A 26127-nucleotide genomic window follows, 5' to 3' on the forward strand; every position below is an offset into this window, starting at 1 on the left:
CCAGCGACAGGCATACTCATCTCTCTCTTTGTGCAGGCAGCCTTTTCTCTCAGGACCCGCACTGATAAACGGCGCATAAGAAGATTAAATTAGCTGGGAGTATCAGGGGGCAGCGAGATAATGCTCTTCAAATTCTCTCCTGGGAACATCTGACCACTGTTGCATTTCTCTCATCCTAAATTTAAGGCTCAACCCAACTCCAGCGTAACCCAACAGCGTGACCTCTAACAGGCCCTGCCAAGTTAAAGTGATCGTTACACAGGTATTCCTCCTTCTCCTCCTACTCCCCCCACCCCGGAGGTGGAGTGCAGATCGAGGTCGAACAGACCGAGTTATCCAGCGCCGGAAATTCCCACTGCCGAGCGAGGAAGCACTGTGAGGTCACTGGTTGGAAGAGGAGCCTTCATGTAAAAGTCATCTTGTCAGATCTGTGTTTGCATCACATTGTCATTTTGGGATTTATTTTCCGAGCGGCGTGGTAACTACATCTGCAAACTCACTTAAAATCTTGAAAATATTGCAAAAGTTGGGAAATTTTAAGTTCATGTTTGTGTAATAGAGTTAAGAACCCTAACCCTTGTGGGATGGTTTCAGTGTTTGGACATCCTACTTATCTGTAGAAAATCATCAACCTTAATGGAAGAGCAACAGTAAAGAAAACCAAAATATAGTCCATCTTTGACTGAACACTGTGTGTGGCTGGGAGAATTACCACAAAAAACACAATAAAACCTCCAGCCTGAAGCTGTTGATGAATTTAGGGGAGCAAAAAACAGATCATGAATGATTCAAATGCTTCTTTCTGACTTTTCCACCACTTTTCCTGTTATCCATCACATTTTGACATTTGGCGACACCATGACCTCACCAGTGGGGACCAGTTTGGCTGCCATTCGCGGTTTTAAAATATTTTCTCTTCATCGTCATGCACAGGCTAAACAATATCAGTGTTGTCCTGGTTACATTTGCTCTTTCACCTGCGAAATGTTGAGTATTCCCGATGGATTGTCCAAACCTTGACCTCCTGCCATCGACTATTACTTAATTACAAACTTCAACAAACATAAAATCTGCATGACAGCAACTTGGAATGAATGTAGATTCCTGACAGCTTCTTCCAAGTCTAACTGGATGAGTAATCTCTTCTCCCTTGAATGTGGTGAACAACGGTGTGGTTTTTGGAGTCTGTTTCCACGGTATCAGCTTGAAATGGGCGAAATTAGATCTGAAGCCCCAAACTAGCTTTGGGTCAGTGTAATTTGTCGCTGTCGCTGATGCCCCCCTCCCCCCAAAAAAATGCAGATGTTCCTTCTGGCTCCTCTTTCAAGGGTTGTAAACTCAAGCCGATGATGTCATGACAGCCCCCTATCAAGGATCATCAGGCAGCTCCACCAAAGATTTTATCAGACATCGGTGTTGAGAAAGAAGAAAAGACGCACTAGAAACAGCTGAGGAGGGCAGCGCATTGCTTGTTGCTGTTGGGGTCCAGGGTGGTGTCTGATTTATTTCCTCCAGGGGGCGTTAGGGAGTTTGATTGCCTACAGCTGGCACTGTAGGCAGGCGCGATTGCCACCTGGCTGCCTACTTAAGGAGGGAGCGCCTACCTATCGGGCCCGGAGTGTCCTGTTGTCTCGGTTGCTGTCCTGTTTGTTTCCCAGCACGTTCAAGGTCTCCATTGCCGTCTGCTGGACCGGTTCCTGGGTTCTCTGCAGTCCTGGAGGACTGCTCCTGGTTCGAGGACTCACCCATACTCCCTGCAGCCCAGGAGGACTGCGTCTGTCTTCTGGGTCTCCATGGCGTGTCCTGGGCCAGTGAGCGTGCAGAGTCGGACTCCCGAGTTCTCTGCAGTCCTTCTGCAGTGCTTCTGGTTTGAGGACTCTCCGCTGGACCCCACGAAGTGCAGATCCTTACTCCTGAGCTACCCGCAGTCCAGGAGGACTGTCTGTCTTTGTGTTGCCCCCCCGCAATCAAACTCATTTGGACCATCTTACCATCGTGTTCTGGTCTGCTCTCGGGTTCTCTCTAAGACACATACCGTAACAGTTGCTCTGGCAAAGGAGCGAGAAGCGAGCCAGTAACCCAAACGAAGCAGAAACTACCTGCCATCGCAAGAATCCCAATGCACGAAATTGATGTTGAGGGTCGCAGGAGTGGCTTTGACCTCTGGGTATTAAATCTCCCCCAGCAACCGTTGACGTGCCGTCATTTTATGTCCTCAACTCTTGTCGCCCGTGCAGGGGGGCATGTTTACACAGCCGGGTCAGATTTGGATAAAAGCAACGTGATAATAAACAGAATCACAGCCGCAACCTCAGCAGAAAATCAATCGGCTGAAGCCACGATTTTTGTGGCTTTTCGTAGGATTTTCTGTGTTTGTGGGAATATCGAGTTGAGCGTGTTTTGTTTTATCAAGAAAGTTGCGTTCTTGGACTTTAATGCGCAGGTGGCATCATCAACCATGACAGCTATGGGTGCTTCGCTGCCTCATAGTCCTTTAATTTCATGACGCGCTGTGCGCCGTTTATTAGTGTCATTGTTGTTTACATACGCGCGGCAAACGTTCCTTGGTCGTGCTGATTTATTTGGACATACCTTAACAAAACTTCAGCATACATGGATGGATATTGTTGAAATGATTAATTGAGAGCCGGTGCCAGCCGTGTTTAGACATATTTTCCATTGAATGTAATGAATCATGCTGGTGAGCATTGCCAGTAACAACCCAGCAGAGGTTCAATCCTCACCGTGTGACTAGATCCCTTTTTTTGGGGGGTGAGAACGTCTACATCAAACCAAATAGGTTATTTCCTATGAAAGCAGGAAATGTCACGGTTCAAGATCTGCATTCGCCACAGCTCAGTTCATGCTTTGCCACAGCACCGGGGTGGGGGGGAGGGGATGATAATCTCAGTTGTCCCGATGCTTCCTTTTCCCGTTCTCCAGCCTCTCAACCAGCCGTGACTGCAATAAATCATGAAGGTTGTCACCCGACATCCTCATTTCTGCCATTTTCTTGCATTTCAGCACTCAGATATTACTCAGGATGGTGGTACCTGTTGCTGGATGCCATGTTTCTACCTCCAAATGATCTCCATGTTGAGGCTTTATCCCCGTTAATCCTTCCTCTTGTGTCTCCTGCGAATGCATGTGTCAGTCAGTCCAGATTCTGGCCATATGTGATCTAAATCTGCTATATATCAAAAGATTCCTTGTGAAGACTGTGCTCAGAGCACCATAAATATTAAATTAACTGTGTGTATCGATATTTGCATCATGTCTTTGTAGGTTTTTGGACAGGAGACAGTTGGCAAACATATCTGTGAGCATGGGGCTTTGGGTAATCCTGAATAATTTAATGGTGAGAAAATTCTCTAGATCATTTTGGCTAAAATATTGTAGATTTGGTGCCATGTCAAGATCTCCCTCCAAGTCTTTGTTGAAAGCTCTTTTTAAATGTGTTTGCAACTGACAGATGAAACACACGTCCCTGAAATTGATCCACCGTGCAAGACGGGTCTTCGCTGGAACATCCGCACAATAAAGGCAAGTTCTGACCTTGAGAGGCTCCTGTTTGTTTTGTCTCTGAGGGGGGAAAAATTCCAGTTCCTGAAAGTCGCTGGATGCAGGGCTTTGACAGAAAGTTAAAAAGGAAACTGGTGGGTTTGTTGTGGGAATTTTAAGTGGTGTGTGATCTGAAAGCAGAATATTGGTGGACAGTCAACACTTGTCTTCAGGTTCCAAACAGGCTGAAAATCTATATCGCTTTGGATTTTGCTTCCCAAAAATGATTTTCCTTCATAAATCAGTGATGCATCCTGATTCATTTGGAAGACTTTGCAAAGCTGAAACAGGCTGAATTTGATTTTACAAACTGAGCTGCAGCTTATTAAATGTAATTGTTTGTTTATTAAGAGATGCAAACCTCTTAAGTTCCTTATTCTATATACTGTATCAGAGCAGCACACGGACACAGTAAAACTAATGTAACGTTGCAAACCTTTATATTTAAGCCTGAAAAGGAAATTATCAGTATCTTTGGTGTTTGACTGTAAATCGCCTAAATGTGTCCATACATGACTGTGACTCTGATCCCTGATCTGGGAAATATAGACGGTATCGATTTAAGTTCAGATTTTAAAGGAAAATTCGGTGTTGACTCTATGATTTTTCTAGTGTGCAGCACTGGAAAGGTTAGCACCGAGCCAGCATAGCCTCCTACCCTGCTCTTAACATTCCTCCTGGACCAGAGCAATTATCCAGGACTCCCTCCTGCATGCATGAATGCCTAAAGAAGCCTATGCGTGTTCCGACAATGGCCCATAGCATGCAAAGGTCACCAAAAGTGCCCGTGGCCGGCCCACCGACCTGCATTTTTTCCTTGCCGCAACCCTCTGACCAGCTCATCCTCTACAGGCGGGAGCTTGTCACACATTGTTGCAAAATAACTGACATTTACTCTTGTTTCCGCCTGTGCCGCTGTAAAGTTTCCCATTAGTCTATTTAACTGTGGAGACAGATTTAAAAGCTCACTAAACTGGCCTCTAAATGTCTCCCAAACTAGACCAGAGCTGAGTCACCGTTGGGGGGTCGGCTTTGGGTTCAAGCTGCAGCGCTTTTATAGGGAATGGGCAACCAGAGTGAGTCATGGTGCGCTCCCAAAGAGCCCAACTCAGACTAAATGTTCTCCAAACTGACATACTGGTGCCTTCTCTTTTGTACGTGTCTCTTTTGATTGTTCTTACAACGGATGAGTGATGCTGGAGAAAGATTTCTGTAATAATTCAGAGATATTTGGAAGGAGCTTAATTGTTTTAGTGATTAAATTATCCCCGTTTCGCCTACTTTGTTGGCCCTTGGACCAACTTCAGTCTGTAATTTTGGTTTTGGTGTGTAGGCTACTCCCAGTCCAAGATGTAGAGACAGCCTGTGACCACATTCAGGGAGAAACAAAAACTGAAAATAAACCGCGGGTAAAGTATATCGTGCAATAAAATGATGGCTCTAGCAGCCGTGGAAAGTTACAGCCCGTCTCTGTAGGTAGCAAAGTTAGCATGACGTTGTGGATCTATTTTTGACATTGTTTCACAATTTTATTTCCCAGAAATGCTGCTTTTGTGTAAGAGTCTTAGCATTTTTGTTTTTAGCCACAGCTACACTGTCCTCTTATCCATGGATCAATGTCCGTACACTTTAGTCACGGTGATCAGGCACAATGAGACGACCAGTCTGATATTAAGTCGGCCCCATTTTTGTGAAGGTGTCCTTAGCCCCAAGATGTTTACAGCAGATCTTTAAGCAAGTTAATTGCATGCCCAAGAATGCTTGACGGGAATGCGAACTGTGGAATTTAGAGGGCCGGTCAACACCTCGAACTTGTTGTTGTGCGCCTTAACCCTCTTTTGCTTTGCGGCGCCGCTCGTTATCCCACTGAAAGAGGCCGCAGCCCTGAGGAAACATGGTTTCCATCAAAGGGTGTACAGCAACAATGCTGATGAAGGCAGTTTCGACATCTACATCGATTGCAGGACCCCAGCACATCTTCCTTCATTGCTGTAGTCCATTGCTAAGGTGATGCGTCTATTGTAGGTGCTTCTGGTGGTGGACGAGTCAGGGCGAGCTTCCTGAGCGGTCTGCAGGTATGCCGCCCATACATAACAAGTTGTGTTGCCCTGTGTGTCCTGTCACCATTCTGTCAGGAGAAGCTTCTATGTTTTGCATAGATTTGAGCTACAGCAGCTGATTTCTTGGCCTGGGCCCCCCTGGTTCACCACTCTGCCTTCTTGATACTACTGAGCTGCAGTTTTGGAGATGCTCTGTTGCTATTATCATCAGTTATTTAGTCCCTCTTATTTCTGTAGAATAAATCAAATCAAAATCAAAATCAAATCAAATCAAATCAATCTTTATTTATATAGCGTCTTATACAATCAAAATTGTTTCAAGGCGCTTTCCAGAATCCCAGAGCCTGACCCCAGACAAGCAACAGTGGCAAGGAAAAACTCCCCTTTAACAGGAAGAAACCTTGAGCAGGACCAGGCTCATGTAGGGGGACCCTCCTGCTGATGGCCGGCTGGGTAAAGAGAGAGGAGAGGAGGGAGGACAGGTAGAGGATAGGATAGGTAGGAGAGGAGAGGGGTAGAGGAGAGGAGAGGTAGAGTGAAGGGAGGTAGAGGAGAGGAGAAGGAGGAGGAGGGGGAAGAGGAGAGGAAAAGAGGAGAGGTAGAGAGAAGGAGAGAAGGAGAGGAGGGAGAGGAGAGGAGAGGAGAGGAGAGGGGAGGAGAGGAGAGGAGAGGAGAGGCACAGAGCACAGAAACACACACAAAAAATATGCACAATCACTTCAACGGGGCCGGCGGTCATTATGCAGCTCCGATGGCAGTGATACCTGCAAATAAATAGAGGGGGGGGGGGGGGGGAGAGAAGCAGAAAACTACACAAGAATCAGCATAACTAGTCTGCTCGATGAGGAGAGGAAAGGAGAGGAAAGGAGAGGAAAGGAGAGGAACCATGACCCAGTGGAGTGACAGAGGCCTGTCAGGTGATCATGTTTCCGGACCCCGGCAGCCTTGGCCTATAACAGCATAGCTAGAATGTGACCTAATGATTAGACGACCCCCTAAGTATGATAATTTGTCTGTCTATGATAGTAACTGGAACTACTGAATTAGTAACAGTAAGCTTTTTCAAAGAGGTAGGTTTTGAGTCTGATCTTAAAAGTAGCGATGGAGTCAGCCTCCCGTACCTGGACAGGGAGCTGGTTCCAAAGCAGGGGGGCCTGGTAGCTAAATGCTCGGCCCCCCATTCTACTCCTAGAAACTCTGGGAACCACAAGTAGACCAGCATTCTGAGAGCGGAGCGGTCTATTGGGCTGATAGGGTATCACTAGCTCCTCCAGGTAGGATGGAGCTAGGCCTCTGAGGACCTTGTAGGTCAGAAGAAGGGTTTTAAAAGTTATTCTAAATTTAACGGGCAGCCAATGAAGCGACGCCAGTACAGGAGTTATGTGATCTCTTTTGTCAATACCTGTCAGAACTCTGGCTGCAGCATTTTGGATCAACTGGAGGCTTCTTAAAGAGTTGTTTGGACACCCTGATAATAAGGAGTTACAGTAGTCCAGCCTGGAAGTAACAAATGCATGGACTAACTTTTCAGCATCAGGCTGCATCAGTAGCTTCCTGATCTTTGAGATGTTCCTCAAGTGAAAAAAGGCACTTCTAGAGACTAATTTAATGTGTGAGTTGAAGGAGAGATTTTGATCAAAAGTTACTCCTAGATTCCTCACAGAGAGACTAGATGTTAATGAGATACCATCTAGAGTGATCATGTGATCTAATCTATCCCTGAGAGGTTCAGGACCAAACACCATGACCTCAGTTTTTCCTGGGTTAAGGAGGAGGAAATTTGAAGACATCCAGGACTTTATGTCTTTAAGACAGGTCTGGAGCTTCACTAACTTCTCTGTCTCCTCGGGTTTCATGGATAAATAGAGCTGAGTGTCATCAGCATAACAATGAAAATTTATCCCATGCTGCCGAATAATGTTCCCTAAGGGAAGCATGTACAATGTGAAGAGGATTGGTCCGAGTACGGAACCTTGAGGAACTCCATGGCTAACCCTACTGTATGAGGAGGGAACGCCGTGGACATGGGCAAACTGGTATCTATCAGATAAGTATGATCTAAACCAGTCTAGTGCTGTCCCTTTAATCCCAATCACATGTTCCAGTCTCTGTAACAGGATGCTGTGATCAACTGTATCAAAAGCAGCACTGAGGTCCAGCAGAACCAGCATAGAGACCAGTCCATGATCGGAAGCTATGAGAAGATCATTAGTGACTTTAAGAAGTGCTGTTTCTGTGCTGTGGTGAGCTCTAAAGCCTGACTGAAACATCTCAAACAGGCTGTTCCTCTGCAGGTGCTCCAGTAACTGAGTCACCACCACCTTCTCTAGAACTTTAGAGATAAAAGGAAGGTTGGATATTGGCCTATAATTTGCCAAGACATCAGGATCCAGTGATGGTTTTTTAAGCAACGGCTTAATCACTGCCACCTTGTAGGACCGGGGTACATAACCTGACACTAAAGAACCATTGATCTGGTCCAGGATAGAACTGCCTATCAGTGGTAGAACATCCTTCAACAGGTGTGTTGGGATGGGATCTAAAAGACACGTAGTGGTCTTGGATTTCTGAATTAGCGATGACGCCTCAGAAAAATATATAGGGCTGAAGGAGCTTAAGGGCTCGTTGGAGACCCTGTATGTTCCCACAGTCGGCACATCTGGTGATGGTCCAGTTGTAGGGATGGCCTGGTTAGCTTTCTCTCTGATAGCTAGAACTTTATCAGTGAAGAAGCTCATGAAGTCTTCACCACTAAGGGAAGAAGGGATACGTGGATCTAAAACACTGTGACTCTTGGTTAATTTGGCCACAGTGCTGAAGAGAAACCTGGGGTTGTTCTTATTTTCCTCAATCAAAGAAGAAAAATAAGCTGTTCTAGCCTTGCGAAGGGCCTTTTTGTAAACTAATAGACAGTCTTTCCAGGCTACATGGTAGCTGTCTATCTTACAAGAATGCCACTTCCTTTCCAGTCTTCGCACTTTCTGCTTGAGGGTCCTGATATGTGAATTATACCAGGGGGCACACCTCCTCTGATTTACTATTTTCTTTTTCAGGGGGGCAACAGAATCAAGCGTGATTCTCAGTGAGGTTGCTGCACCTTCAGCAATAGAGTCAACCTCAGCAGGGCCAAGATTATAATGATTGATCCCTGGGGAAACACACGGTGGTCCTGGGATCAGCACAGGGATCACTTCCTTAAACTTAGCTACAGCATTATCTGAAAGACATCTGCTATAGTAAGACTTTGTTCTGAGCATAGAAGAATCTTTAATCATAAATGTAAAAGTGATCAAAGAGTGGTCTGACAGGACTGGGTTCTGAGGGAACACTGACACATGTTCTACCTCAACACCATAAGTCAGAACTAGATCTAGGGTGTGGTTAAAGCTGTGAGTTGGTTGGTTTATCTGCTGGAGGAAACCAACTGACTCAAGTAATGAAATGAAGCCATTTCTAAAGCTGTCATTTATAACGTCCATATGGATGTTAAAGTCTCCAATGATAATGACTTTTTCCGTTCTAAGGACCAAGTCAGATAAGAAGTCAGAGAACTCAGACAGGAACTCTGAATGTGGCCCAGCAGGGGGCCGATATACAACTACAACAGAAGTGGCTTTTCTGTCCTCCAGTTCAGATGAGTGATGCCAAGAGTCAGCTTTCAAATGAACTGAAGCTCCGTTTTGGTCTGGGATTAATTAATAACTTGGAGTGATAGATTGCTGCCACTCCCCCTCCTCGACCAGTAACACGTGGAATATGATAATTAAGATGGGTAGGAGGAGTAGATTCATTTAAGCTCACATACTCCTCCTCCTGAAGCCAGGTCTCAGTAAGACAAAATAAATCAATGTGATGATCCGCTATCAGGTCGTGCACTAACAGGGATTTACACAAAAGAGATCTAATATTTAACAGTCCACACTTAATTGTGATATTAGTTTCTCCAACTTGTGCTTCAGTATTAATTTTAATAAGATTTTGGTGATTGACCGCTCCCCTGCTCTGTGCTTGGTGAACTTTTAACCGTGGAACAGAGACTACCTCTATAATGTTAAATATGTTATTGTTGGTGGATGAGGGTTCTAAGGAAGCAGCAGAGAGGTGTGTAAGACCACAACTCTGCATCCTGGTCTGGACCCTGGGTTGTCAGGTCACTTTGGGTCTAATAAAATTAGCCAGATTGCTAGAAATGAGAGAAGCGCCATCTCGAGTGGGATGGACACCGTCTCTCCTAATCAGACCAGGTTTTCCCCAGAAGGTGCTCCAATTGTCTATAAAGGCCACCTGGTTATCGGGGCACCACCGTGACAGCCAGCGACGAAGCGATGACATGCGGCTAAACATCTCATCGCTGGCCAGATTGGGGAGGGGACCAGAGAATGCTACGGAGTCCGACATCGTTTTTGCGTAGTTACACACCGACTTCAAGTTAATTTTAGTGACCTCCGACTGGCGAAGCCGGGTGTCGTTGGCTCCGACGTGAATAATAACTTTACAAATTTACGATTACGTCTCGCCAGCAGCCATAAATTTGCTTCTATGTCGCCCGCTCTGGCCCCCGGAATGCACTTCACTATGGTCGCTGGAGTCGGCTTCACGTAGCGCAAAACAGAGTCGCCAATTACCAGGGTCGGTTTCTCTAGCGGGTGTCGTGCGCGGAGGGAAAAGCGGTTAGCCACGGGAAGCGGTTGGTGGTGCACCGTGGGCCTTTGTTTTGGGCTACGCTTCCTACGAACCGTCACCCAGCCGCCCTGGCTAGCCGGCTGCTCGGCTGCTGCCGGGGGACCGCTAGCTGTAGCTACGCTAGGCGGCTCCGCAGCAGCTAGCTTATCCTGGCTACATGACGCAACTCCAGCTAACTCCAAGCTGCGGAACCGCGTCTCAAGCTCGCTAAGTCTCGCCTCCATAGCCGTAAATAAACTACACTTTCTGCACCTATTCCCTTCACTAAGGGAGGCAGAGGAGTAACTAAACATTTCACACTCTGAACAGACAAAGACACCGGGTGAAACAGACGGTGAGGCCATGCTAACGCTAGTGATCGGCGAAGCCTGTATTTGTTTAATATGGGTTGTTTCTTACTGTTGATATCAGGTGACTAGAATGTCTCAAGTGTTCAAAATTTTAAGTAAAGTGAATACAACACACCAAGTGTTCAATATTAAGTGAATACAACACACCAAGTGTTCAATATTAAGTGAATACGGCACCCCGTGCACAATGCAACCAGCAAACGACAGAAGAGTCAGGAAGTGAGACAGGAAGTGACGCGATACTCACGAAACAGCGTGCAATGATGCATGCAATGATGCCTGTGGAGACAGTTCTCAACACCACACCAGGCCACCAGAGTACGTTTGTCGGTATGGTTAATTTAAAAAGTATCATCATAAAACTGTCATACAGTAGCTCTACAAAAATATAATAAGCCTGAAAAATAGTCTTCAGGAAACATGAAGCAACATCGTCATCTGTTCAAACAAAGAGATGAGTTGAGTTGAAGAGAGTTATGAAGAACTGGAAGATAAATCACAAGGGGAAAAATGCTGAATGAAACACAGGGTGGAACTGTCTCAAGTCAGTGATAGTATGGGTGTCGCGCTCTGATGGCTGTGGCCAGGATGAAAGGGAAGGGAGGAATCCCTGGAGGACTCTTGTCTGGAGATGTGAGGCAAACACACTCTAATTAATGCACACAAGCACACAAAATGAGCAGAGTATAGAAATGAAAGGCCGCTCAGGAGATCTGGTGACCAGATAAGGTTAATTGCTTCTATTTTATTAATGAGCAACAAGCAACGCTGAAGGAAATCAGCTTAACAGAAATCACCGCGTTGATTTTAGTACTTCCGGTTGCACCAGAAACAGGAAAGTAGATCAAATTTAGAGATTTGACAGCTTCCTGCCTCATGGACACCAGTTTGTGATAAAACTTTTGATACCTATCAGGAGAACTGGGACAAGTAAGAAGCCCGTTAAAAATTTAAAGTAGCTTTAAAGTTCTGCCTCCTGCCTCATGTTACTCTTCCATATACAGTGTTCCTAGTGGCCAGCAGGGGGCACTGTGGTCAAGAGTCAAAATAAACCGGAGAGGAAATCATAAAATATGCACAACTTTTTTATTATCTTAATTTTACCAACTAAATGATGAAAATTACCACATCTATTTTGTCTCATAATGTCAATTTTAATTATATCTTCCAATATAATTTCAAATTCCCAGCCCTCACAGCGAATTGAGTTTGAATCGCCCCTTTTTAAGTGTCTTTCCTGTATAATTTAACATCTCCAGACCTGCTTTGCTCATTTGGACAGCCTGTCCTCTCATGTTTAAAGACAAAGTAATGTTGCCATAGCTGTGTGTGTGGGAGAAAGGATTTAATGGCCTTGAGACTCAAGCGAATGGGGCATAAATGCATCAGACCAGAGCAGATGAATTGCCTCATTTGCACCTAAAAACACGGAAAAAGACCACTGTTTTTTTTCTGAATTTCAATCTGATTATTTCTTCAGAACAATGAGGTTTAATGTGCTTTAAGGGAATTATTATTAGTCTTTTAAAGGGTTATTTTTGAAGCAATCTCACTGTATTTTTTAAGCCTTTAACAGCCTGGATGGCACTTAACCCTTCCAGGAAGATGTTTATGTGAGAGGAGGAGACGTCAAACAGACTCTTCACTTGCCACAGATTAAAGTGCTTCGGCCGTAGTGCCACGAGACGGCCTGTCCGGATGTGTTTACCGCAGCTTTTCTGCAGGCAGGTGATGGGGACCCACAGGAGGTATGCCAGTTTACCTTCGGATCTGCGAGGATGAGGCCTGTGGGAGGCTGTAACACAGATAACAGGAAAGCGTCTGTAACATTAGTCTAATCCCCCCGACATTTGTAAACCGTCTCTGGATGAATCCCATCGTCATAGATCACGGAGACTCACATGCCCGGTAATGATTACAGCCCAAGGTTTTCATATATTTAGGTTTGAAAGCGGAAACTCTGAAAACATTTTCTTATCGCCGGCCCCACACAGGCAATTTAATTTTAATAAAGATGGGCTTCAACCATCTGCCAAAGAATTTCACACACAAACACATGGAGGAACAGGAAGCTACAAATGAACAGATGTCTACCAGTCTGTCTACCAGGAATCTTTAGAATTATTTTTTCAGATAAATATCTGGAAAATGAATTTAATCCGCATATGTGACTCGGAGTCATCTGATGTTAAACAAATGGCTTTTTGTAAAGCCAGACTTTAGACTTGGATCTAAAGTTGTCCAGGAGGACGGCCTTGGTGTGCCACTTCTGGCCTGTGCCCCTCAGTTTGAATTATATTACATATTCCAAGATACAACTGTGTCCTCCACATTAATCTTTATTTCTTGTGGCTGATCCATATCCGAGTGCCAAAGCATTTAATTTCCTTGTGTGTCCTGATGTTGGATCTTTTGTTCAACGCTGCTCTCTTCAAAGGTCGGGATGCGATCCAGACTTTCACACATGTGACTGTTGTTGCTCATGTGACACATAAACAAGGCGATCAAAAAGAGCCAAACTGCGGAGGGGTCTTTGACATCACACTCAGGCTGCGCCAAACGCATCCCTCAACTTTTCACCGACTTATCTGTGAGATAGTCCGTTAAACTTTGATTCTATTCTGACGGGTTTATCTTTCACGTCCCTGTGAGAAAAAAGATTCGCTGTATTTTCATATTGTCTGTTATACATAGAATATAGGCAGTGGTTCTCTAATTGGGGGAGCGCCGGAATGCGAGCGATAATTAGCCCATTTCACGCAGCCTGGAGGCCACATAAAAGAGAGGAACCCAGAGGATGGTGGGGGGGGGGGGTAGGGTCGTAAAATTAGCCCAGTGTACTAGTGTTTGTTGTGGCAGCAAACCAGACCTGGACGCTTCACCTTCAGAGTACAGCGACTTTTTTCCAGGGGCCTGGTTTTGCCGCCCTCAGACACCAAAGGCTTGACAGCTGCGGTTGCTCTTGACCTTCTGAGTTCACAAAATGTGTGTAGCAGCAGAGGGTGTCATAAATCTGACTCAGGAAAAGCCTGCAGCAGAGAAACACTGCACTCAGCCCACATGCTCTTTTCATGCTAACATGACAGCAACAGTGATGATCAAATGCTAACATTTGTACAGTATGTGTTTTAAAGCTATTATAGGTGGATTTTTTTAAAATCACTTTAAATTAGTCAATAGTGTTTCATTTACAACCCCATAACCATGTTTTTAAATATTCTTTACAGAAAACACACACTGTTTTTTTGTGTTTTACCTTTTGTGACAAGATCTGAAAGCAAATCTTGCAAGAGTTGTTTTAACTTGCAGATTTGTGACTTGTACCCCAACAGGCCAATTGTACTCCCACGTTCATTTTCTTTGGCATATTTATGAGCCAGTGTGAGCAGAAATGTGTTTCTTTTTCCCTTTCTCACCTATGATTCACTGCGCATCATGAACATCTGTCTTTGACCTCACAGCTGAATAGAGGAACTGAGGCTGTTTAGATCTTTGTGGTTTTCCTGATAGTCTCTTTATTCACAGTGATAACAATATTTAGACCCCAGTAATAGCTAACTCTTGCTTGTTTTATTTTGCCAAAAATGGTCAAAGAAGGAGCAGCATAGTGTGATGGTTTCTCATCTGAAAATAACCTGCTTTCTCTCTGGATGTCATCATATCCTATAAAGACTTTTGGAGGGAACTCAAGGTTATTTTGGAACCTTGAACAGCACTCATGTCAAAATTGCATGAGATTTGTTCGTGTTTTAATGAAGGGTGGTAAATTTAGGCCAACATCATCCAAAACAAGTCCAGATTGAACAGCACATACCCAAATTTCCATTCCACTGCCAGAGGAAACAAATCAGACCAAAAATAATAATCAAAAATAATAATCAAAACAAATCATCTCAAAGTGGCCTTGGAAAAAACAATGATTTTGTACAGTGCAGTCAAATGCTGCCACTGTGCCGGGTGAACTAACCTCAAAGTGCACATCCTTGTCCCACATGTTATGTTAGATAGAGAGGTATGACTTATTCTAAAGATATTCTTTGAAGAAGGAGTTTATTGTATAGCTGCCAACTAGCAACATGCCGGGTTTGCTCACACTTCATAAAATGATTTAAGCCTGGCAGTGCCCTTAAAAGGCAGCAAATTCAGATAAATTATTCATCTCACCAGTTGTGCTGTGTTTTTCCAACTCTACCTTCACATTCAGGTGTAATGGGGAACAAAAAAGAGTTGCACTGAATGAATATGCTAGCAGGCACTCATACTCATAGCTGAGATAATTCCTGCAGCTGTTGCAAGGGAGTGAACATTTAACGTTGCCAGATGCCAGTAAAAATTGAGGGAAGAATAAAGGAAGAAAAGCCTTCCTGCACTAAGTGGATTTAACTATTGTCTGTGCTTTATTCAACTTGCAATAAAGTTATGGAAAAATTAAAAAGTTTGTGAAAGAGAGCACTTGAACCATATTTAAAAAGTACATTGAAAATAGCTGCACTTGAAGTATTTCCGTCCCATAAAATCAACAACGTTTGGATGAAAATTAGATGACTTCCGGCGCTTGAATTTGTGAATTTAAATGACACTTTATCGCCACCTTGTGGTTACAATCAGAGCGCGAGAGATATTGGTTTTTGAGTAAGCAGACATTATTTTAATTCCTACTTCTTGCGTAATAACAACTATCAATATTGAGGAGCGAAAGCTAAAAGTTTGAGACAGAAAGTAGATTCTCTTCATTAAATTGGATTTCCTGGCTTGCCTGTGGAGGCGGTGACAGTTGCCATGGTGACCACACGCAGGCCTTTTAGTTCCGAGAGCAAAGCCACTGATTTGTTTGCGCTAGCATTACTCTTAAAAACTAAACTAAACAAAAAACAAAAGCCTCAAATGGTGTTGGTTTGATAGGTTAATACGGTTTTTTTTATGACATTCTCGTGAGGACGCGTTTAAAGACTGAAGAGATAAAAGTAAGCATGTTTTCCCCCCTTTTTAAACAGATAAACGGTCACTAAACTTGCGAAGTAAGCTAAATTGATATATAGCATTAATTATGCCAATTGTATCAGATCCAACATTGATACTAATGAGGAAAAAAAGTGTTTATCAGGCACTTTCAATAATTTAAGAGTTTCTGCTCCTTCGGTTCGCTGATTTGTTGCATCTGTTTATGCACATTAGTGAGTCTTTGTGAGGAGCAGAATGACAATGGCAGAGGTGAGGAAGAGGAGGAGGAAGAGGAGACCCTCGCACCTGATGCCTCCCCCCCACAGGAGCAGCCTGCTGCCAACACAGATGTCTCTGCAAGTCCTCTGCAACATCTGGAGGAGGTAATCCATAAATACCGAAGAAAGGTCACAAAACATTTACTCAGCGTCTTATTTAACCCAAACAAAGTGATTCTACCTCACTTTACTTATTTCGGGCCTTATTTTCGATTTACAATCCCAAATGTGCTGTGTTGAAAATAGCACTGGACACTAAGGCAAAAATAGGGATGCTTTTAATGCAACAAAGGGATTATATAAAGGACTAAAGTACTTAAGTTAAAAGCCACTGGAAGGTTCCAACTGATGGCTATTTAATGTCCCAGTTAACCTTCCATTGACACTAGAATGACGGCTTGAATATTTTTAAAAGCAAAGCCTCAGAAAGTTGAATCAGATGCATGAATTATTAATTCCACATCAGAGTAAATGTGTTTGCCGATCACGCTCCCCTGGTTTGATGGCTGCTCTTACTCGCCAAGGTCTTTTTATTGAGCTGCTTTGCTGAGCCAATGTCTCATAAACACATTTATTATGAGCGTGTGGCGCCCGATCGCTCGATTTGTAGGCCATCAACACCCTGGACACTACTACAGCGTTAACCCAATTTACACATTCGCTGACTCCAGGATGAGCAGGCGTCGATGGGAATGACACAGCCGTGTATTCAGACCTTTAATCTCTTTTTAATATAAAAAAGTGCATCTTTTGGCATGACAGTTGAATATGAATGATAGAAAAGGTACAGACACAGAGCTCCAAACACACACATAATCACTATGAATGGTCACAATGCCGCTCAAATCTCAACCTGTACACCTTGCCCTGTAGGATCTATGCATTATAAAAAAAGCTATCATATCTCACACGCAAAAAATAAATACTGTACACGTTCTTGAAACATTTCTCTCCGCTTGTCTTGTCTTTTCACAGTGTGTAGTGGATTATGATGCGATGCCATTCTCTAACACGTGGGGGCACTATTGTACAAGTGGGGAGTGTCGGTTTATTCAAAGGAGTGAAGTTGTTTTGATTTGGCTTTATTTTTTATTTTTCCCCCCCTGCGACCCCACCCTGCTGCTGTCAAAAGCAATTTTCCAAAACATTAATAATGCAGAACCTTGCAGGGAAGGAAATACAATTCAGGTATTTGTCCTGGGATGCTTTTTATACAGCGTCCCAGGTTAATTAAATAAACGGTAGAGAAATTATAACCATTATATATTACTTCCTTCAGCTTGTTTTCCTATACGCTGAAGATGATGAATTTCAGAGCCCATTTAAAACTGTAGCTTGCATACCTCTCACTTTACCAGCTGCTGTTAATTAAGAAACCAGCCAGAGCAGAGAGAATGATAGCTCATACGCTCCTACATTAGCCCCGGTGCTTTTGTGAGCCATGGTGCGTCTCGGAGCTGGGTTGATTACAAGAGGCAGCAGGACAGAAAGTAGAGACATTCAAGAGAAACTGCCCAAAAGGAAAGTCCTCTCGTGGTAATCCTCTGTGTGATATTACTGCCGCTACACAAGACCGGCCTGCGCAGTGTCCTTTATCATCGGCGGTTTAACACTGTGCTCTCTACTGGTGGAGAAATGCGATTCATTTCATTACTTTTTACTGCATTTTTTTTTTTCCTGGTATGACTATGAGCGTGTTGCATGAGTTTTCCGAGTCTACTTTTGTTATCCGACCGCTGTTCCGTCGATCCGACCCTGCTCTGATCTCTCTAGGGAGCGTAGTTCTTGGGCCGTATCATCATCTTGATGGTTTTGAAGGCCTGCCTGTAGTTGGTGGGGTAGTACTCCGTCGACATGTTGTGCCACGTTCCCCAGAAGATCCCGTTCCGGACTCCCTTGTACCTCTTGTGGTAGTACTTCCCGTTCAGGTTGGCCGACATGCAGGCGTCGAACCACCAGCCGGAGCTGTAGTAGGTGCCGCAGTTTCCAGAGGGGTAGTTGTCGTTGTCACGGTCGGGCGTGGAGAAGAACTTCTGGTCGTGGTTGAAGTGCTTGTTGAAGTTGAGGGCGTTCCCGGCAGTCCCGCTGCAATGACACCAGGTTAGCACAGGCGTGTCCCTCATTCCGACTCTCCCATGTTTGACCCTGACCCCGTACCTGTATCCGCTGACCGATAGCCGGTAGCGCAGGAACTCGTTCGCCACGTAGAACTCGTCGTATCTGGCGTACTCGCGGACGCCTTCGAAGTCCTCCAGCTCGATACGCAGGATCATATCCTTGGCTTTGGTCAGCAGGTGGATATGGTCGTTGCCTACCCAGAATTCACCTCTGCAGGGGAAAGAGAAAAATCAGGAAACCAAGTTTCACCAGTAGCGGCCAGAAAAATGACCTCATCTTTGCAATCCTTTATCCTGTTCAGCATGGACCAAGTGCCGCCTAAAACAATGTCTTTGGCATCACTTTTGGGATGCAGCGACGTCCCATCTTCATTTACAGTCAGCGGCCGACACGGTCGCTCCAACTGAATTTACCCGTCCCCCAGCGAGGAGCGCCGACGCAAGGAGCGAGGAGAATAACAAGAGCGGGAGGAGGATTATCTGAGGCCGTGCTTGATCCGGTTGATCTGTAGGCGTCATTATCTGGAGGTAATCTTGACATTTCCCCGCTCCTACAGCGTCAGGGGTGAAAAACTGCCTCTAATCTGATTCCGCTTTCAGTGCAGTCGGTGGAGGCGCCGCATTAAAAATGAATGTTTCCGCATCAGTCCATTTTTAACACGAGCCATTTTTTGCCTCATTATCTTGGAATTCGCTTATCAGTCAAAATGGCTCAAAAGCCGTCAGAATTTCCGATTTCAGCCCCACGCGGGAAAATCAATCCGAACGGAAGCAGGTGGGAAGCAATCAGCGACGGTGGGAACAGGTGTGCATCATCACTGAGGACCAACTGGGCCGTCTCAAATGCTGTTTGTTGTGGGGGAGGTAAAATTACTCTTTTACAAACGACACTGTTGACATTGGTGCTCTCAGTGTGGGCGTGGAGATTAATTAGACTTGTTATGAGCAACAGATGCGCCTCAAACAAACCCATTATCCTTATTTAGATTTTTAAAAGGCTTTCTTTGGTCTAAGTTTTGGGTCCCCCACCCTCCATACATGGTATGTTCCACTCAAAGGCCTGAGAAGGTGATAAAAGACCAGTCATTGGGCCACAAATGTGGCATAACTATAGATGCTAGGTGGTTGGAAGTGGTTTATTAAGTATATAATCTGTTTGTAATCCAGAGTGAAAAGGTATTTTAAAGAGATGTACAGGATTAAATTAGCAGTGTTGGAATTTTTCTTATTTTGGGTTTTTCTTCGGTGCCGTGCTGCGTGAACTGGCCTTTAGAGGGTGTCAGCTCTGCAGTCAGCATGCAAAAATCAGCAGTGTGACCTCTTTGTTTTCCCATTTCAGCTCCCCTGTCTTGGTCTTATGATTAAAGTGCACTCATGTGGCTACTTTTCTGCGCAATATTCTTAAGCCTCTTACCTCACCGTCATAAATCTTATTGTCTTTGAAAGTATTCCACTTTTTTTGTTGGGGAAAAAAAAAATCCCTTCTGATGAAACAGGTTACCAGTCCAGACCTCTCAACAACCTCTTCCCTGTTCTGCTGTTAAATAAATCGGAGATGTGTACCTCGGGCTTCCGAAGCCTTTCTTATATTCGGCCCAGGTGCGGTTGAAGCTGACGGACCCATCGAGCCTCTGCTGTATGACGGTCCACCCTCCACCAAAGGACTCCATGTCGCAGAAGACCTCGAACGTCCCGTTGCGTGGGTCAGGGGTGACGCGGTACACGCCATTCTTCTTCGGCTCCAGAACGTTGTAGTCGGAGCAGTCCCGCGGGGCAACCATGTCTGGGAAAAACAGGGAGAACGGTTATGCAGCGGGATGTAATTGAACGTTCAATAATTCTCTCCGCACAGCCAGCAGATGATTATGGGATAGAAAGGGACCTGAGGGGAGAGTACAGAAAACGAAATAGGATTAAAAAGTCCGTTTTAAGCAAAGAGAGAGTTCTCATTAATTTTTTTTTTTCGCAATTTTGTTCAAGCACAAGCAGTTCCTCCAAGCATAGAACACGGCCAGAGCTTCCTGATGTGATAGCCACAGTCTGCAACACACATGAGGTGTCAGGACTCCCATATGAAGGTTAAACCTCAGGACAAAGGCAACCGTTTGTCTTCCCTTTGCGCTGCCCTGCAGGACAGTGTCTATTGCCTCCTCTGCCTCTGCTTATTTATTTCTCAAACCCTTGCTCCTCTCCCCCGTGTTGCACCGCAGGCCACTGACCCAACCCCGATCTAAAGGTCCAAAGGCCGCTGTCAGTTAGAAAGGAACAGACTTCTCAGAAATGTGGGGATCTAACTGGATTAGAGAGCCCCTACATGGAGCCTTAACCATGCGCAGATGGCACGTGGACACCTGCGTTTGGTGCTTTCCATCTCCGGTCCGGCTTGGTCAGATTCTTGCTTCAGCTCTGTAGCTCGCAGTGCAAAACAACTGCAGTTATCATTCTTTATTGGAAAACAGCCTCAGTGTTGAGGGTGTGGTTCCAGTCTCTATCGATGCCACGTTAACAGCGGTCCGCACGTGACGGCTTTGTCAGTGTCTCGCTCTGAGATCTCTGCCTCGTCCCTCTCCTTATTTGTCCCCATGTGTCAAACCAGGCAGCCAGTCTCCCCAGACAGACAACAGACATCTGGCACTGTGCGTGACCTAAATAACTTGAACATCACCCGCTCAGTGAGGACTTTTGTCTTGGTTTCACCACCAAGCATTTGCAGGTCTCACTGGGAAAATGACTGCTTAATTAGGCGGCTAATTGGTTTACCTGCTTTAATGGTAATTTGGAACTTTCCACAATTTGCAAGTGGGCTCGTCAATGACGGTTTAATGCTGTCCACCAATGAGCGATAGCAAAGAGAGGAAGCTGTTTATTTAGAGGACATTTGCTCTGACAAGCAGAGGTCGGTCAGAAAAATCCCCTCGGTGATGGACGGAAATGTGTACCAGGAGCGATAGACACTGAAACAGAAACCCTCACCAGCACACTTCCTTCTGGACATGTTACATCAAGCAGATGTAGAACCCCTGATAATGTGGCGGACGTGAAATGTAGCTGAGCAGGGGAATAAATTGCTTCTCGCTCACTCCGGAGATGTATTCTGTTTTTCTGCAAAAGTCAAAGATTAGTTGCCTCGGCGAGGATGAATGGAAGGAACTAAATGTTCACGTCGCCGCGTGATTGAAACATCGTGGACAATAGCGAATGCAATCCCACGCTACCTTGAAAAAGTGAGATTGGATGAAATGGTGAGAAATGTAGAAAAAAAGTCATAGGTCTTTTCAGATTATATTAAGTGCACGTGTTATTAGAACTGTGCACAGCCTGCTGAGCTGTAGAAGATTCAAAATTCACGGGCGTGCGTGTGGTCGACAACTGGCTGCCTACAATTTATCATTATTCCTGCTTCTATTTAAAAAACATCTGGAGGAGCTACAATTTAGCTGCTCCAGACAGTCAAACCACAGCTTAGCTGATAAATTATATATACTTGTTTCTTAAAAGAACAAGAACATTCTTTTTGCCCTTTTGGAGTTTTAACATCTTAACCTGGCGTATAAACATAGGTGTCATTGATCCCGTGTGCGTCCGCGAGCAATGGTGAAAAAGGTGTCTCGCAGTGATGTCGAGGTAATGAGAGCTTAGTTGTTTTATGCATGAATGAACACTCAAGAGCACGACCTCCTCGGGAAAGTGAGGTGCCAAAGGCAAAGTTGGAAAAGTTACACAAAGAGAGCAGAGATGGAGAAACGGACCAAAAATAGACATCTGAGAGGGGTGTTTGAAGGAGAAAGAGACAAATGTAAGGAAGAAGGAAGCAAGAAGAATGAGACACTGGGATTCCCTTCACACCACTGTCCTAGCTAATCTACTTATAGAAAAAGCTCACTTTTGATTTCAAAATAAAAGCACGAGCTAGAGCGTGCCATATCTGGATCTTACTTCAGTTGAAGACTGAAAACAGTGCGTTCACCCAGAAACGCTGTTTATATCAGAGTCGACTACAGTTTCTGCCCTTCTTGTTTGCATGCTGTTGCTCCAGGTTTGACAAAAACCAGACTCCAAACCAGAAATTTGACAATATACAGGTGCCAGAAATGTCAGTTTCTCCCCCTTGTCCCTTTGAGTCTCTCTGTATAGAGATTAGTGGATTGTGGAATGTACAGGCACTTGAATTGGTTATATAAGAGGAGCTGCATTTCCCAGTTTGACTCCAGTTGTCATATTACCTCATTGACGTACAACATGACCTCAACTCCCAACTATTTTGTTGCTCCAGAGTTTGCTATGGCTGCAGCGAGCAATTTGATTCATCACTAACATGCTGAGCCATTTTCGTTGGCGGGCTGCTCCCGCTCTCCCTGCTTCGATTGCCTCAAATCTCCCCGCGATGCTGGTATTTTTAATGGAAAAGCTCCAGCAAACAACGACATATAGAAGACAATGTCATCGTCGGTTTGCACGGCTTCATTTCCAATTTCCCTGAAAGGCTGCCTCGGAAGAAGGTGACCACCCCGAGATGGGTTGTTTTTAGTAATTACAAAACACCGCGGCCACTCAGGCGCAATTGAATACATTCTGTGCCAGAAAATTTACCACAAACCATCCCTGATCACACGATCTGCTGCAATTGTACCGCTAACGTGTGATGAATATAAGGAGAAAGCAGAAAAAGGAATGACAAAAGCTTAGGACTCAAAGAGGGAACTGCATAAAATGCAATAGTTTCTGAGTCAAAAGAGAATCCGACATCACAAAGAAGCCTTAAAGGGGAAGGAAGAGTGCACCATATTAAATCTAACATTAAAAATGCTTCTTACGTTGAAGTTTTGTCTGCACCGGGCACGCCGTGTTGCAGGTGGAGCTGAGTTTATTCACCACGCCAGTGATGTTTTCCACCTGCCTGTTGACCATAGCCTGGACATTGTCCATGTTGAGCAGGTTGAGGCCCTCCAGACGACCCTGCAGAACCGAGATCTGGCTCCTGGCGTTGCGCAGGCTGATGGACATCCGGTTCATCTTAACCTGCGAGAGCGAGGTGGAGAGGGCAGAGTTATCTCTTCTGGCAGAATGTTACTGCGCTGTTTTACCACACAATTATGGCTTTAGAGCACAACCGTATGGCGGTCTTCCAAACAGACCATCAGAGCCAACAAGCTCGCCAAATTTTGCCGCCATATGACCAGCGGCGAACGCAGATTCCCCGTCTTGTTTACAATAGCTGGAATTTTCCCTGATGGTCCAGTGGGGCTTTGAAGGTCTTTAAACATCTGTCCAGTTTACATTCCAGTTGGCTTCACCTGACTGGATTTTAGATGACTTTATGGCTGCTGTTTAGTTTGGCTCATTGTCACTAAAATGTTCACAAAGCCGATACTGTTACCAGCCTCCCAGGAATTCAGCTTTCATATCACTTTGTTCTCACTTGTTTGTACTGGAAACAGCAGTAAAGGAAACACGTTGCTGCAGTTCTGTTGCTTTTATTTCTAATTCACAGGCGTATCACATATCTGTCCCTGCTTATTGTTTTAGTGTTGTTTTATATGGGTTTTATCTTGAAATTGGCCACTATAGTTCATGAATATTGTATGTACATATCACCTTAAATTAAACAGCATTTAGATGTACTGTGAGAAGTGTCCTCACCTGCATTTCCTGCAGATTGCTTGGGGCTGCTGCGATTTTCCCAAAAGCAGGACCTTGTCCTTGTCCAGTGACATCTCCGTTCGCCATCCCATTTCCCCGCTCGTCTTGGCTGGATGCACTGTGCACCTCCTGCCCCGTCGCCTCATCTCCATCCCTCTGAACCAGCGCCTGCGAGCGACCCTGGTCGGCTTGCTGGTATCCCGTAGGTCCGTTGGTCTGAGCGCCGCGGCAGTCCTGGCACCCGCTCTTCAGCTTGTTGACCACCTCCTTCAGGCTCTGGAGCTCCTTCATCGTCTTCTCCAGCAGCCTAAACTGTTTGGGCAGCTGGATGGTGAGGGGAGGCAGAGTGAGCTGGTAAGGGCAGTCCTCATCCTCTGCCCCGACGCCGGAGCTCCTGCACTGACCAGACGGTCTCATCTTGATGGGGCAGGCGGTCTGGCTGCCGGAGTCAGATCCCAAAGAGTACGGTCCCTTCGCGTCCCACCTCTGGTGCGAGTTGGGTAAGTCCACCACCCGGCTGGCGCGCGTCACCAAGGCGGCTGTGAGCAGGAGACTGGCGAGGAAAACTGTCCTCATCTTTCTGAGATCTGTAGTCTAGATACGATTAGCCTCTGTGCCTTGAACTCAAAAACAAGCCGTGTGGGAGTGCGTGCGCAAATGCGTCCCCGTGGCCACAGCAGCAGGTTGTGAGTAGAGCGTATGTTTGAGCGCAGCCTGCAGGAGGAAGAGAGCGCAGGGGAAGTGCTGCTGCCTCAGATAGCTGTGTCATTAATATCTGCACGGGAGAGAGAGGGGGGGGGGGTGTTGAGTTAGAGAAAGGGGAGGGGCAGCTTTATTGCGTAATGTAAAACATCGTAGCGATGATGAGGGATAAAACTGTGGGAGGAGGGGAGAAAAAAAGAGGGGTGGGTTATTTTCCAGGGCAAGGTGCAACTTGTTTTTGAACCTTCCCCATGTTGCTTCAGCCTGAGTCACTCGCTCTTCAGGGAAATGAGCAAAGTTTCTTCACAGTTCAGTTTTATTCTGCTTGGACATCCACGGCGTAAATAGACTGACCCAGTTCGTCCTTCAAAGCTTCATTTAAAATAGTGGGTTCCAGTTTGGGGGCTTTTCTTTATGATCTCTCTCCAGTCATCTCGGACTAATTACTGAGTTGGACTGAGGAAACTGAGTCAGTCAGCTGACTTGAGATACAGACCAAGATAGTGAAGCCCCATGGGGTTTATCGTTCTTATCCATTAGAGGGCGCTCTAATAATCCATTGCTGGCATTTTATTTGATAATTTGTGACATTTTCTTTGCACTTTTAACTCTTTTTCACACAGATTGAGAGCACAACAGATTGAGAGCACAACAGAGAAAAATCCCAATTTTAGAACCTGGAATCTGTGCATTTCTGCCACTCCTTGATAGGAAAGACTGCCACAAAAGCAAGAGATCACTGCTCGACTTGCTTTTTCTTTCTTTCATTAAACACACATCTCAGGAATGTTGTTTTCGTGAAAGATTTTATGTCTGCAGTCTTTGTGTACACTTATAGGTTTGTTTCCTCGGCATCGATCCCGCGGATGACGACTGTGCAAGTGTAGCAATTCATCAGAGGTCAGACGATCGAAGTCTTTCTTTTTTCATGGCCCGGATGTCCTGCTCACTCGTCATATTTCAAGAGAAGAGACACAGATTGCGATAATTGATTTCAGTCACAGAAATGTCTCGCAGCTCTGATGCAGGAACGATCCAGGAAAATATATTATGCACAAAGCTTCTCCGAAAGAAGTGACCTAATCTCTTTGTCTGCCCAACTCTAAGGAAAAGAGCCAATATCCGCTGGTGAAGGTAGAGACACAGAGAGAGGGATGGTGGGCGTCTGCGGCGCTCCATCACTCTGTGGAATTCATTGTTGTCCCTCTGTTGGTCATTATTTCCCTCCCTGAGGGTGAAGAACATTAAAACCCTCTGGTTCTCTTCTGTTGCCCATTTCAGAGATGCTCCACATTGCATTTTTACTGCCGGTCTGCAGTGCAGATCACGACTAATATACGACGATTTTAACATATGGACAGGTATGCATCGCGAGCCCGTCCTCTTTATCCCGCTCTGAAGACGTCTGGCCACATGTGCAGGCAGGCAGGCACCCGGTAAATGTCTCCTTTCTTGAAGATAAGTCTTGGCGCAGGAATAGGAACGGCTGCCTAAAACTGCTTCAGGCTGCTTCTGTCAGATAAATGTCCATCTTAAAGCCAGGGCGTCTGTTGCTGCACTGCTATGCCTCAAAAATATTCAGTTATACGCCTCCAAATCGATTTGAAAAGAAGACCGTTGCCACAGTATGCTTTTAAATTGGTTAATATCAGCTCGCATGACTGCAGTTAAAGCTAGTTAGGACCAGATAAACCAGTGAGGAGCCCAATATGGGAGAGTTGGAGATGGCGTGAATGTTTTCAATGATCATCAGTTCGATGCCGGGGTTTGTGGTGCTGTGACCTTGGGTGACAAA

General features: G+C 45.2%; 2 protein-coding genes across 3 annotated transcripts in view; one reads left to right on the top strand and one right to left on the bottom strand.

Moving 5' to 3' along the window:
• Nucleotides 1–15451: 15451 nt before the first annotated feature.
• The window catches only part of ccdc146 (coiled-coil domain containing 146), a 28101-nt gene continuing 17425 nt past the window's right edge, over nt 15452–26127 (top strand). Inside the window, exons 1-2 of one of the 2 annotated variants that reach the window (XM_057023047.1) lie at nt 15452–15618; nt 15830–15978. In XM_057023047.1, the coding sequence (XP_056879027.1) occupies nt 15618; nt 15830–15978 (150 nt within the window). In that variant the 5' untranslated portion in view covers nt 15452–15617. The remainder of the gene's footprint in view (nt 15619–15829; nt 15979–26127) is intronic. The other variant, XM_057023046.1, reaches the window with a different exon arrangement.
• On the bottom strand, nt 16582–24377 carry fgl2a (fibrinogen-like 2a). The gene is made up of 5 exons (XM_057023057.1): nt 23631–24377; nt 22805–23009; nt 19554–19773; nt 18031–18201; nt 16582–17958 (listed from the first exon to the last, which is right to left on the bottom strand). The coding sequence occupies exons 1-5, from the start codon at nt 24204–24206 to the stop codon at nt 17643–17645; spliced, it is 1488 nt and encodes a 495-aa protein (XP_056879037.1). The 5' UTR covers nt 24207–24377; the 3' UTR covers nt 16582–17642.

The sequence above is a fragment of the Takifugu flavidus genome, chromosome 22 (assembly GCF_003711565.1).
Source record: "Takifugu flavidus isolate HTHZ2018 chromosome 22, ASM371156v2, whole genome shotgun sequence".
NCBI classification, from domain to species: Eukaryota; Metazoa; Chordata; class Actinopteri; order Tetraodontiformes; family Tetraodontidae; genus Takifugu; species Takifugu flavidus.

Bases quoted from the DNA above. Each gene is read 5' to 3' on its own strand.
- fgl2a (XM_057023057.1), bottom strand. From the start codon at position 24,206: ATGAGGACAGTTTTCCTCGCCAGTCTCCTGCTCACAGCCGCCTTGGTG. The intron at 19,774-22,804 runs GTAAGAAGCATT...TGTTTTTCCCAG, and splicing joins GGTGCAGACAAAACTTCAAC to ACATGGTTGCCCCGCGGGAC. The intron at 17,959-18,030 runs GTACGGGGTCAG...GTGTCATTGCAG, and splicing joins CTATCGGTCAGCGGATACAG to CGGGACTGCCGGGAACGCCC.